This window comes from Nuphar pumila, chromosome 2, assembly GCF_984573655.1.
Source record: "Nuphar pumila chromosome 2, dmNupPumi1.hap1.1, whole genome shotgun sequence".
Taxonomy (NCBI): domain Eukaryota; kingdom Viridiplantae; phylum Streptophyta; class Magnoliopsida; order Nymphaeales; family Nymphaeaceae; genus Nuphar; species Nuphar pumila.
Genome location: NC_143250.1, coordinates 104069513 through 104081488, shown reverse-complemented (window position 1 = coordinate 104081488; position 11976 = coordinate 104069513). Strand labels below are relative to the sequence as shown.

General features: G+C 38.6%; 1 protein-coding gene across 1 annotated transcript; it reads right to left on the bottom strand.

Annotated features, from left to right (window-relative positions):
- Window positions 1–3775: 3775 nt before the first annotated feature.
- LOC149846506 (glutathione S-transferase DHAR3, chloroplastic-like) lies at window positions 3776–8910 on the bottom strand. Its single transcript, XM_089996376.1, has 6 exons — window positions 8611–8910; window positions 8441–8531; window positions 8184–8327; window positions 7913–8030; window positions 4261–4401; window positions 3776–3980 (listed from the first exon to the last, which is right to left on the bottom strand). The coding sequence occupies exons 1-6, from the start codon at window positions 8828–8830 to the stop codon at window positions 3891–3893; spliced, it is 804 nt and encodes a 267-aa protein (XP_089852502.1). The 5' UTR covers window positions 8831–8910; the 3' UTR covers window positions 3776–3890.
- Window positions 8911–11976: the final 3066 nt, after the last annotated feature.

Below are 11976 nucleotides of genomic sequence, written 5' to 3'. Positions count from 1 at the left end.
TATACATAAATGCAATTGATTAGTTTGTCATGTATGTGTGCAACATGCAGAAACTCATTGTAATTGCTTGATTTTATTGAATATATATATATATATATATATATATATATATATATAATTATACATTAATGCAATTGATTAGTTTGTCATGTATGTATGCAAAATATAAAAATTTATTGTAATTGATTGATTTCATTGATTAAATTGATATATATTGCTACTATACATGAATACAATTGATTAGTTTATCATGTATATGTGCAAAATATAAAAAAAAATTATAATTGATTTTTTTTATTGATTAAATTGATATATATATATATATATATATTGTTAATGTATATAAATATAATTGATTAGTTTGTCATGCATGTGTGCAACATGTAGAAATTTATTGCAATTTACTGATTTTTTATTAAATATATATATATATATATATATATATATATATATATATATATTACTAGTATACATGAATTTATTGCAATTGATTGATTTGAGTAAAATTAATTTGGATTATAGAATTTTCAGCCAATTGATTCAGAAGAGCCAACATCCTACATGTACCAGTTCTACTCGAACCAAGCACACCAATGAGTTTTAATACTAATAAAGGAAGCATAGTGGTTGGATCGAATGCATTTTTATAAATTCTTAGAAATTATATCATGGAACATCAGTCAACCCCTCTTAGAGGCCATTGTGCAATTTTATTTAAGCTCAAAGATCTGGAGATAACCATCATGTTAGAGGATGTAGCACGAATAACCGAACTGAAGTACCATGGAGATCCAGTCAGTGAACAACAATGAGAAAATTGAAGCAGTTGTGTGATATTTATTTGCAAGCAGATGATAATGCGTTTGAAGCTGATAAGATCAAGTTTTCATGGCTTAAAAGCAATTATGACTCCAGCAAGGCGAGAAGGATGAAGACAAAACCACCATGTGTTGAATGAAAAGGCAGTAGTAGGGTGGATAAGACTGTGAGAGCATTCTTGCTATACATCTTTTGCTCATGCTTATTCATTAACATTGGTGAAAAGTCAATCCATGCATCGTACATCAAATTATTAGAAGACCCAAATCGTGTTGATCAATACGCATGTGAAGCAAACACACTTGCACACCTGTATACAAGTTTGAGTAGCAGGAGGAGCGTTAGAAAAAATCTTGCTAGGATGTTGATGTTGTTGGAGGTATTTATTTTTTCATTGTATCTAAACATTCATATACTAAATTAATGATAAGTGTTTCACAGATATATTTATGTGAAATATTAACATATATGCGAAATAGTAGGATATTTGTGATTTTTGTGGTTTCAGTTTCACTGAGATTTCACAAATAAATTTATGCGAGTTCGTGAGGTCTAAATTCGTATAAAAAACCCTGATATTCTAGATTTAAGTAAGTGTTGGACATATTGAATGGGCGATACAATTTTATATCGAAAAGGACTAAATTTGCAGTTGTGAATACTAAAAGTGTTCTAACGATGTCAGATATTTGTGATTTTGGATATCGAAAGAATATATAAAATTATAGGTTTTTAAGAAATCCAATCAAATTATGCATAATGTACAATCATTTTTCAATTAGAAAAACCATATCCAGACCCGATAAAAACTACATGAACCAAACCCAGACCATACCCGGTAAAATCATATTTTTTATAATTTTTACATTGAAAAAATGCAGGTCTTAGAACTCGAGTCGGGTCCAGGTGGTATAAAATTTTACAAATTATGCTCTGGTCCATGTATTAATCGGACCTTCGAGTCCAAACTCAAGTCTTAATCGAGTCTTCTTATTTATCATCATACCCAGACCCTATAGGGTTTGGTTTGGTTCGGGTCGGGTCTGGGTAAACCAGGCCCGTTGACACCCCTAAGTGGTACCACTTCACCGTCATCATATTCGCAAGCATGGCCGTCAACCGGGTCACCGTTCCGATTCTAGCTGGGCTTCAGCATCAGTGGTGACTACCCTCTCTCTGTTGCCATTATGTCCAAGTACGCTAATAGAACCAGGAGAGCCTTCATCAGCGTCGTCTTCGCCATGCAGGGGTTCGGGATCATCCCCATGGTCAGTGCCGTCTCACCATCCAAGTAACTGTAAAACCCTCTGGTGACCCCCTCTCATTTTTCTAACATTTTCCATTCTATTTTTTCATGCTACAAAAACAAGTGAAATTTTTCATTTAAAAAAGATCATAACAAAGCATCTCATAGGCATTTTTTTTATTCCTATGATTTTTTTTTTGCTTCCAAATGTGCCCTTAGATTTGGAGGTTTACCTTTGATTGTTGCTCTGTGCTAATCTAGGACATCAGGGTCAGAACCAGAGCCTGGCCGAGTCTGTAAAATCATATGGGTCTGACCCACTTACCATCCTGAATAACGGTTCCTCAAGAATTGAGCAAGTACAGATATGATGGGATCCATCCTATAGTCAACTCTAATAGTCCAACCAACGGCTAGGATTAATTCACATAATCACTTGGATGTGGACTGGTCCTAGCCATCCAGATGCATCAGTTGGACGGTTAAGATCAACATAGGATCCTCTGTTTAACATATCAAGGGATAGGATCCTTTTTGGGTTTGAGCGCAGTTGCCATTCACCATTAGCATGAAAACAAGCAGTCTCAATGTCTCGCACTGTGGGCTCATGGAACATCGGCGTCAGGGAATTGCTTTGTGCCAAACGTGCACCTGTCTAATTAGTGTCGACCACCAAAAGCCCCAGAAAACATGGGAATTAGATTAGAACAACGAATTTACTAGAATATAAGCTTGCACGCACTACCGCAACTCTCTAAAGGAAAGCACGCGATTTGTGTAAATTTTAGTAACTAGAAAGAAAATGGCTGATAAAATGAGAGCCCGAGCAGAAGTTAGAACGACCTAGGGCTGGAAATATGAAGGGATATGGCAACTGCTTGTTTAACAAGAATGCAATATGTTTGGTAGCATTCAAATGTGATTTAAAATTTCATGCAAATGAGAAAATGAATCTCATTTGCACAACTAACCAAACATGTGATTTGGGATCCCATGCAATTGAGAGAATGAATCTAATTTGCACATATAACCAAACATGTGATTGGGAATATCATGCAAATAAGAAAAGGAATGTGATTTGAAGTCGCATTTGAAGTGACTCACATGGTGGAATATGTGATTTAAAACCATGACTTCAAATCACATTTGATTAGCAACCAAACATACATCCCAACAAACTTTCAAGGATGAGCAAACCATGTCACATGGATCCGGCTGTCGATGCAAGGATACCCATTTTTATCAAGTTCCCAATAGGACGAGTATATTAGAAGAAACACAACGGTATCCAAAATGGAGTATCCATGTGACATAACTAACAAACCAAAATATGAATCCAAATGCAAAAGGAATACCAAATACGGGTAAACATCACACACACACACACACACCAATATCCACCAACCCACACAAATCTGTTGCTCCATGCACACGAGAACTCTTGTACAAACAACACTTCAACTTACATACACCCCAGCCGGGTCGCCCGAGTGGCAGCGGACCTGGGAAAAGGGGCTGAGTCTGCTGACCCCTTTGTCCCAGGTTTGACTCTCACCGGTTGTGCGGGTGCCTGGGCTCCATAAGGGCTTGGGTGTCAGTGACCCCACCCAGAGTTTACCTTGCAGGTGGATGGGCCCATTAAGTGACCCGGTTCTCAGTGAGGGTTCCTCATCATCCTAAAAAAAAGCTTACATCTTACATCAACTGCCATTGAAACCCCACGTGAAGATGAATTGAACTGAACAGAATGTTCATCCACCCAGTCAAAAAAGGAAAAAAGATAAAAAGAAAAAGGTTTTTGTAAGTCAATCAGAAACAACTAACATCATGAGCCCACGACCTTTGACCTCCATCCATCAATAACATCCTCCACATCAGGCTTAGTTTTCTCAAACGACTGGAGAGAAAAAATAGACTGCAATACAATCAAACATTCATGTTAGGAAGAGGGGCATAGCCGGATCCATTTGGATGCATGAACTTTAATATCAGTTTTGTATGAAAATGACCCTTTGAGAATTTTGTAGTGCATCACATCACACAAACGCGAGCATGCGTGCACACGGGCACATGCGCACACACACACGTGCTTATGTCTGATTCTTATCCCTTCCTCAGAAAAACATGCTTCAGAGTGGCAATGCACATAACACTGTCATACTGATATACCAATTCAAGAAACCTCGCAGACATACCTTCATGTATGATTTCAAATAAGAGAGAGATTCTGCTACGGACCAATTCTTGTAGTGACCTAGGGCAACTTCCAAGTGGTAAAGCTTAGGTCCAAGCGCCAGGTCCACAGCTGAAATTTCCTTTCCATTGACAAAAGGACCCTGGTCCACGAGAAACAAAGTTTTCAAACAATGTAGTGATACAGAATTTAGCCTTTGTTCGCATAGCATTTATTATCCAAACAGTATTATACACACAGAATGAAGGGAATATTAGAAATCTTAATAGAATCATGCGTGCAATTGATTACCACCACCCATGTGAACCAAGAGAAAAACAACTAACCGGACTTCAATAGATCTGTACTTAACAGTGTCAGAGAATACCAATGAAACTCCCAAATTATATTTTATCACCGTACTTGAATTGCTTTTCAAATTTCAAGTAATAACACTAGAAAAGGCCATTTAAAAATAATGACAGCAAACAGAGTTACAATACAGCATTTAAAAGATCATAATGCAACCAGAACTTCATAAAAAAGAGTTTCTGAAGGCCAGGGTGTGCTCAGATACTTATGGAACTCTGCCTCTTCACGTCACAATTAATCGAGGACATAAAAGCCTTGAAAAATAGCAAGCATGCCAAGCAATCACTGAAGTTCTTAACCATCTCTAGCGCTTAATTTTGGTGAATAGTTGCAAGTAATTACCCATATTCAGGATGTGCAGATTATCTTTTTTCTTGGAAAAAGGGGAAACATAGTCATCTTACTAGGGACTACATTTACTGTTTAAAAAACCAAAAAATGAACTCAAACTGATTTTTATTTAATTCTTCTACAGATCATCCCATAATCATGGGCTTACTCCACAAACTGAATAAGCTTACTGTTCAATTCAAGCTAATAACCGCATTACAACTCTTGGTTCCAGGTGACTCTCTCTCTCTCTAAAGAACTTGGGAGTTGGGACCCATACCCTTTTCAATGTTTATCTGTGTCAGACATGGATAAAACATGCTAAACCGTACCAGTGAAAACACATCCATGATATTCCCAGGAGTATTATCATAAAGAACTTGGATCCCTTCATACAGCGGACATGTTATCCTTAGGATCACTAAATAAATGAATAGAAAACATAATCAAACATTTTACAGGAAACACACCCTTGCTCATGGGAATATGTAGATATTGTTAAATGCAAAGTCCAGCACTTGATAATCGCTATTGCAGCAAGAGGACAAAAATAAACAAGCTTAATGCTTGAAAAGAAACCAGAAACTCTTGCTTTGATATTTTAAGAGATAAAAGTAATTCAAAAGTCAATCTTGATAAAGTGATTAGTTTCTTTCTTTTTGTGATTTTCTTCCATTGCCCTCATGATCCAATCATAAGCTTTAAACCGCATACAGTATAGATGATGAATGAGAAGAAAATATGTTTCCTAACAGCTGCTGATGAAATCTTTTCAGGTATCTCACATTGCACGCTCGTAGCAAGGCCTTCATTTGCAGTTTATATATAAGCACAGAACAACTGATCATGACTGATGGTCATGCATGCATTGTGCTACCAACACTCGGTGCAAAAACAGTTCATTGGAAGCTTTAGCCAGTCTATGGCGAACATCCTACTCCCTTGTGAGTGCACGAAAAGGAATATGAGCTCCTTGTCAGGGTAATTTTATACCATATACCATAAATGATGGATGAGAAGAGAATATATTTCATAACAGCTGTTGAGGAAATCTTTCCATTGATATCCCACAATGTATGTTTGTAGCAAGGGTATCATTTGCAAATTTCTATATAAGAACAACTGACCACGATTGATGGTCATATATGCATTTGTTATCAATACTCGGTGCAAAGCAGAGTTCATTGGAAGCTTTAGCCAATCATGAAAATCCTGATACCCTTATGACCATACAAAGAGGAATACGAGTTCCTTGTTAGGATAATTGGTATACCATATAACATAAAATGGGAAGATACAGGTCACTACATCATACGAATATGTGAAAGTTGGACAAAAACTTAAACTTGGACTCTTCATTGGGTTGGGACTCTCTTAGGAATCCTAAATGACCTGGTGATCCAACATCTATGATATGGAGATCACATTCTAGGTGTGAAGACACAAGGAGATCTACCCCGCCTCCCCGATGCACCCACTTGAGCACATATTGGGCAGTCTTTAGGGTAAGCAGGCTTGATTGGAGCCTACATACTATATATATAGGAAAACCTGTATCTTCGAACGGGTTTTCCTTCGAACAGTTCGAACGCGCGCACACTAAATGCCAGTTTTTCTGCCAGGACTTCGAACGGGTCAAGACCATCTCTAAAAGTCCATAGTGCGCAAAAAATTTAGACGCAGCATTGCCATTTGATTGCACGCGATCAACGGCAATGCTACGTCCAAAGTATCTTCAAACAGTTTAACTGTTTGAAGATACGGGTTACTCTCTCTCTCTCCCTCTCTCTCTCTCTCTCTCTATATATATATATATATATATATATATATATATATATATATATAAATATATATATATAGTTACTAGAATATGAAAACTAGAAATATGGGCATTTCCAACACTATTTTTTGCAAATCCAACCATGTGGATGTGCTTCACATGGTGAATTTGCTAAAATCAACCATTGGATTGTGTATTTTTGATGAAAAAATGTGATTTTTGAATGCTTGAAAATTTATGAAGATTATGATCCATTGATTTTAAAGCCTTAAAAAAATCTCATTTATGCATCAAAATCGGATGATTCAAGAGCGGGTTCTTATAAAACCAAGCATGCAGATCACATCAGTACGATTAGATTCAAGAGAAAAGAACAAAAAATCTATGAAAATCGCGGTTCACACATTAGTTCTCATATTCTAGTGAATATATATATATAGGCTACTAATGAAGGTATGGAACTAATGAGCTAGAAATCATAGGTGCAAGTTGTATAGACTCAATCTAACCACACAGATGTGTTTAACATGGTTTGTTTGCTAAGGATCGAGCTTTGGATCATGCTTTTGTGATATAAAAATGTGATCTTTTGAGTTATGAAATTTTGACACATTGTGGGCCGTTGATTTTTTAACCCCTTTAAAAACCTAATTACTTGCCATAATCACATGATTCAAAACAAGTTTTCTACTAAACAAACCATGTAGATCACATCCATAACATTTGATTTACAAAAAAAACAATATTTTTTGAAGAAAAAAGTGATTTCTAGTCGTTTAGTTTCGTACCTTCATTAGTAGCTAATATATATATATATATATATATATATATATATATATATATATATATATATATATATATATATATATATATATATATATAGAGAGAGAGAGAGAGAGAGAGAGAGAGATTAATTTCTTTCTCATGAGTACTGAGCATAGAAGAAATTATACTACTTACAGACCTACTTAGACATGCACAGAAAGTATCAGATAAAAATTACTCTCCTGAAAATATTAGCATCTGTCATCTATGCAATACATTGTACTCCAATCGCACCTTAGCGAATGCAAGAAAATATTGACCCACTTTGCCGTACCAGAAGGTCATCATATGGAAATCCAACAGCTTTTTACATGTTCCCGAAAAATAAACGAACAAAAAATGCAAGAAAAGGAAATTCAACACTCACATTCTCTTTGATGTAATCATTGAAAGCAGTCAGCTCGTTCATCAATGCCTGCTCCGTTCCATCATCGGGATCTTTGCTTTTCAAGAAACCGATAAACGCGGAGAATATCGTCGACCCACTACAAGGAAAAGACTCAAAAGCAGGAAAAGAACACTCGTGCACAAAATTGAGTTGAAAAAATACGGAAGAAATATCCTCGACTAGATGAACCCTTTAAATTGGAGAAAAACTGGCGGAAAAACAGAATAAAGAAAGAGCGAAAGTGCCATACACAGCGGCATTCTCGGGAGGGGCAGCGAGAGGGGGCACCGGAAATCTTTCTTCCAACATCTGCGTAATCACATCCGAATCCGGCACCCACTTCTCGTCGAATTTCACCACCGGGACTTTGCCTTCCGGGTTGGCTTCGACGAACCTGAGCGCCCAATTCCAAAACATTAATCGAATCCATTCCTTTCCCCGAAAACAATAGATAAAGGACTCAGAAAATGAGCAAATGTCTCATTCAATTTGGGCTCGGAAACGAACCAATCGGGCTTATTGCCCAAATCTATCAGCTTCAAGTCGTAGGGGAGCTTCTTCTCTTCGAGCGTCAGCAAGACTCTATGACTGAAAGGGCCTGCAATCAACAAACCATTCTAAGCTCTCTCTCTCTCTCTCTCTCTGATTGAATGGTAGGAGTTGGAGAAGAAGCGTACAGTCGCCGAGCTTTTGGGGGGAAGTAGCGGCGGCCTTGACGCAGACCTGGAGCGGCTCGGAGGGCGCTGCCATCACCACAACGTGGAGTCTCCGGCGCGAGGCCGAATTGGGAGGAGGGCGGAGGAAGCCGGCGGTCAGGGGGAGGCGTTTGGAGGAGGAGGAGGAGGAGGACCGGAGGGAATAGGAGAAGGAGAGGGAGACCGTGCGTGCCACCGACATCCTCTCTGAGTCCTTAGCGACGGGAAGCCACGCGGGTGCTCCTTAGCGTACGTGGAAGAATAGCCCGCTCCCGCTCTCCTCACTATGTGGCTAAGTGGATTCTTCTCCGTCCGTCGCGGGGCAGATTATCTCTCCCAATTCTCTGGAGCCCGCACACGGTCCAGTATCTATCGGGTACCCGACCCGACTCGAACCCGAAACATGGAAAGTGCTTACCCGAATAATATTCGGATCGATCCGAACCCAACCCAAGCAATATCTTAGCCTGGTTTGGGTCATGATTTTCTACAAGTACCTGACCCAGATCTTTTGCTGACCCAACCTATTATATATATAAATTTCTAAAATTATGCAGGTTCATGAGATTCTATTTTCGTGACCTGACAAAACCTGAACCTGACCCAGTTATTAGTTATATAGGCGGATCCGCGTCAACCCTGACCCGACCAATACAGATTGTAGTGGATAGAGTCAGCGACTCAGCATTTGATAACAATAAAAGGATCCAATTAATTGTTTGGGCCAAGCCCGTGAAATCCAGATCATGGGTGTTAGTAAAACTCCATTTAAAAATCGTTCCTTTTCATAAAACTTTGGAAAAGGAAAAAAAATAAAACCTCTGTTTTCTTCAAAAAAAAAAAAACTCATTCTTTTGAGAGAAGTATTTAGAATACAAAAACCTATGTTTAAACAAAATAGTTTTCAAAAGAACTCAATTGTGGATCTAATTAGATCGGATCTTGGGTTCAGAATCTGAATTTAATTGTTTCTATATCCTAACTTGTTTCTCATAGAAAACACTCGCCTACATGTCTGTTTTTTTTAACTTAGTTTTAAAAATTAAAACAGAATTAAACCTGTACCTATTGTTTGCTGATATTTTTGCAATTGGTTCTTTTATGCCGTTTTTTTAAAAGTGAATTCAGTATTTAATGATTTTTGCCATTTTCACGTATTGTGCTAACTATGATCCAGCAGACAACAGTGGAATTTTAGTATCGCAAGAGAGAGCGATGGTGAGTGATTCCCCAAGCAACCCCCGTCTCTTTCTGGAGGGCGACGAACGTCATGATGCTTCTCATAGTCCGGGAGCGGCATCGCCTCATTCTTGGGCTAGCGTGGTGGAGGGATTCAAGGCTGGCGGCTCTTCTCCAAAGGCTGCTATAGTGCAGCATGGAGATCATATGCATCTGGAGAGGCACGATGAAATGTTACTTCCTTTTAGATAGACATTGTTGGCTGGGTTTTCGGGCGGCAACCCCCAAAGGCATATAGAGTTTCTATACGCTTTTCAGCAACTTAGATCCCTCTGGAAGTTTGCTTCTTCAATTAATTCTCTGCGCTCATGGGTTGTTCTTGATCAGATTAAACAATACGAAAGGATTCTGCAAGGAAGTCCATGGATGGTGTTGGGACACACCTTGGTGGCACATCAATGGCTCCTTGGTATGGACTTGAAGCTTCAAGCATCCAACAGAGTCCCTTTGTGAATTAGGCTTTCAGGGTTGTCGACCGAATGCTGGACCAGGGATGTTTTTAAGGGAATAGCATCATTTCTTCAGGGTAGCTTGCTTGATGTCTGTTAAGAAGTACTGTACATTCGAAGTTCTAACATGTCAAGACTATCAAAAGTTAAAACATGCAAGAACTACTGGACATCCCGTGCCTACATGAGGCAAATTGGCATTAGAAATCCTGATGCAGATAGTTCAAAGAGAGAGGGATAGCAATTCCCATTTTTTTCATCTTCTTACCAACAAAAGCATACAGAAAAAACAGATTCACTGGCTTCAACGAGAGGATTGATCTTGTGTATCTGATAGGAAGTCCATGCTCAAGGAAGAACATATTTTTTTCACTCAACTTTTTACCAAAACCAATGTGAGCTCCAATTGCTTTGGAGGACCCGTGGACCCTGGTGTTAGCACAAAAGAAAATGAGGATGTTCTATCCTCATGAGAAAATTAATAAAGCCACTTGATCTTGATGGAGATAGTGTAGAGAAATGAAGATAACAAAAAATGCGCGGAAGCAATATAAGATCTAACAAAAGCACAATCAAATCACAACACATGGGTTTATGTGGTTTGGTCAACACGACCTACCTCCACGAGGCACGGAGAGAATAATCCACTATAATAAAAGTAAAGAGTACAATGTAGAGAGTACAACGTCCAATAGCTTGCCCAAAGCTAAAGAGAATAACAACAAAGAAATCATACGAAGAGAGAGATACAAGATTACCTCTCGGGTGCACAATCCGAGTCAAAACCCACACCACAGTCAACACCTCTCTCTGAGGATCAATGTATGGTGACGAACCTTCTTCCTTCATCTTCTTCTCTCTACTCTCTCTCTTACTTCTTTTCTCTCTGCACACTGTCACTCTACTCACAGCACTCTGCCCTCCTACACCTAGCACACAGTCTCTGCACCCCTATTTATAGATGGCAAAGAGACTTCTAGATGTGAGACTTCTAGATGTGAGCCTTCTAGACTTATTTCAAAAACCGAAGGGATTTTGGCCCTTCAACTTTTCTTGCATTAATGAGAAGCAGTGGGTGACTATTCCACTTCTCCATATCATTAATGAGGGGTAGGGCTGGACCCAACAATCTTCCCCTCCAGCCCAAGGGGTACTCCAATACATCTAATTAACTGGAGTCCATGTCGGCCAGTTGCTGACATGTATTTTGTTTTTCCATCGATAAGGCATTTGTCAGCATATCTGCACCATTATCATTTGTGAAGATCTTTGCAAGATGAAGCGAATTTTTCTCAAACACATCTCGGATCCAATAGTGCCTGATATCTATATTCTTTGACTTTGAGTGAAAACTCGGATTCTTGGCGAGATGAATGACACTCTGACTGTCGCAGGACACCAAATACTTGTCTTGTCCTAAACCCAACTCCTTCAAGAATCTTTTCATCCGCATCATCTCTTTGAAAGCTTCTGTAAGAGCAATGTACTCTGCCTCGGTAGTAGACAAAGCAATACACCTTTGCAATTTTGACTGTCATGACACAGCTTCCCTGTAAAAGTGAGTACAAAACCCGATGTAGACTTCATAGTATCAATATCTCCAGCCATATCTGCATATGTGTAACCTGTCAAGACATGTGGTCCACCCCCAAAGCTTAAA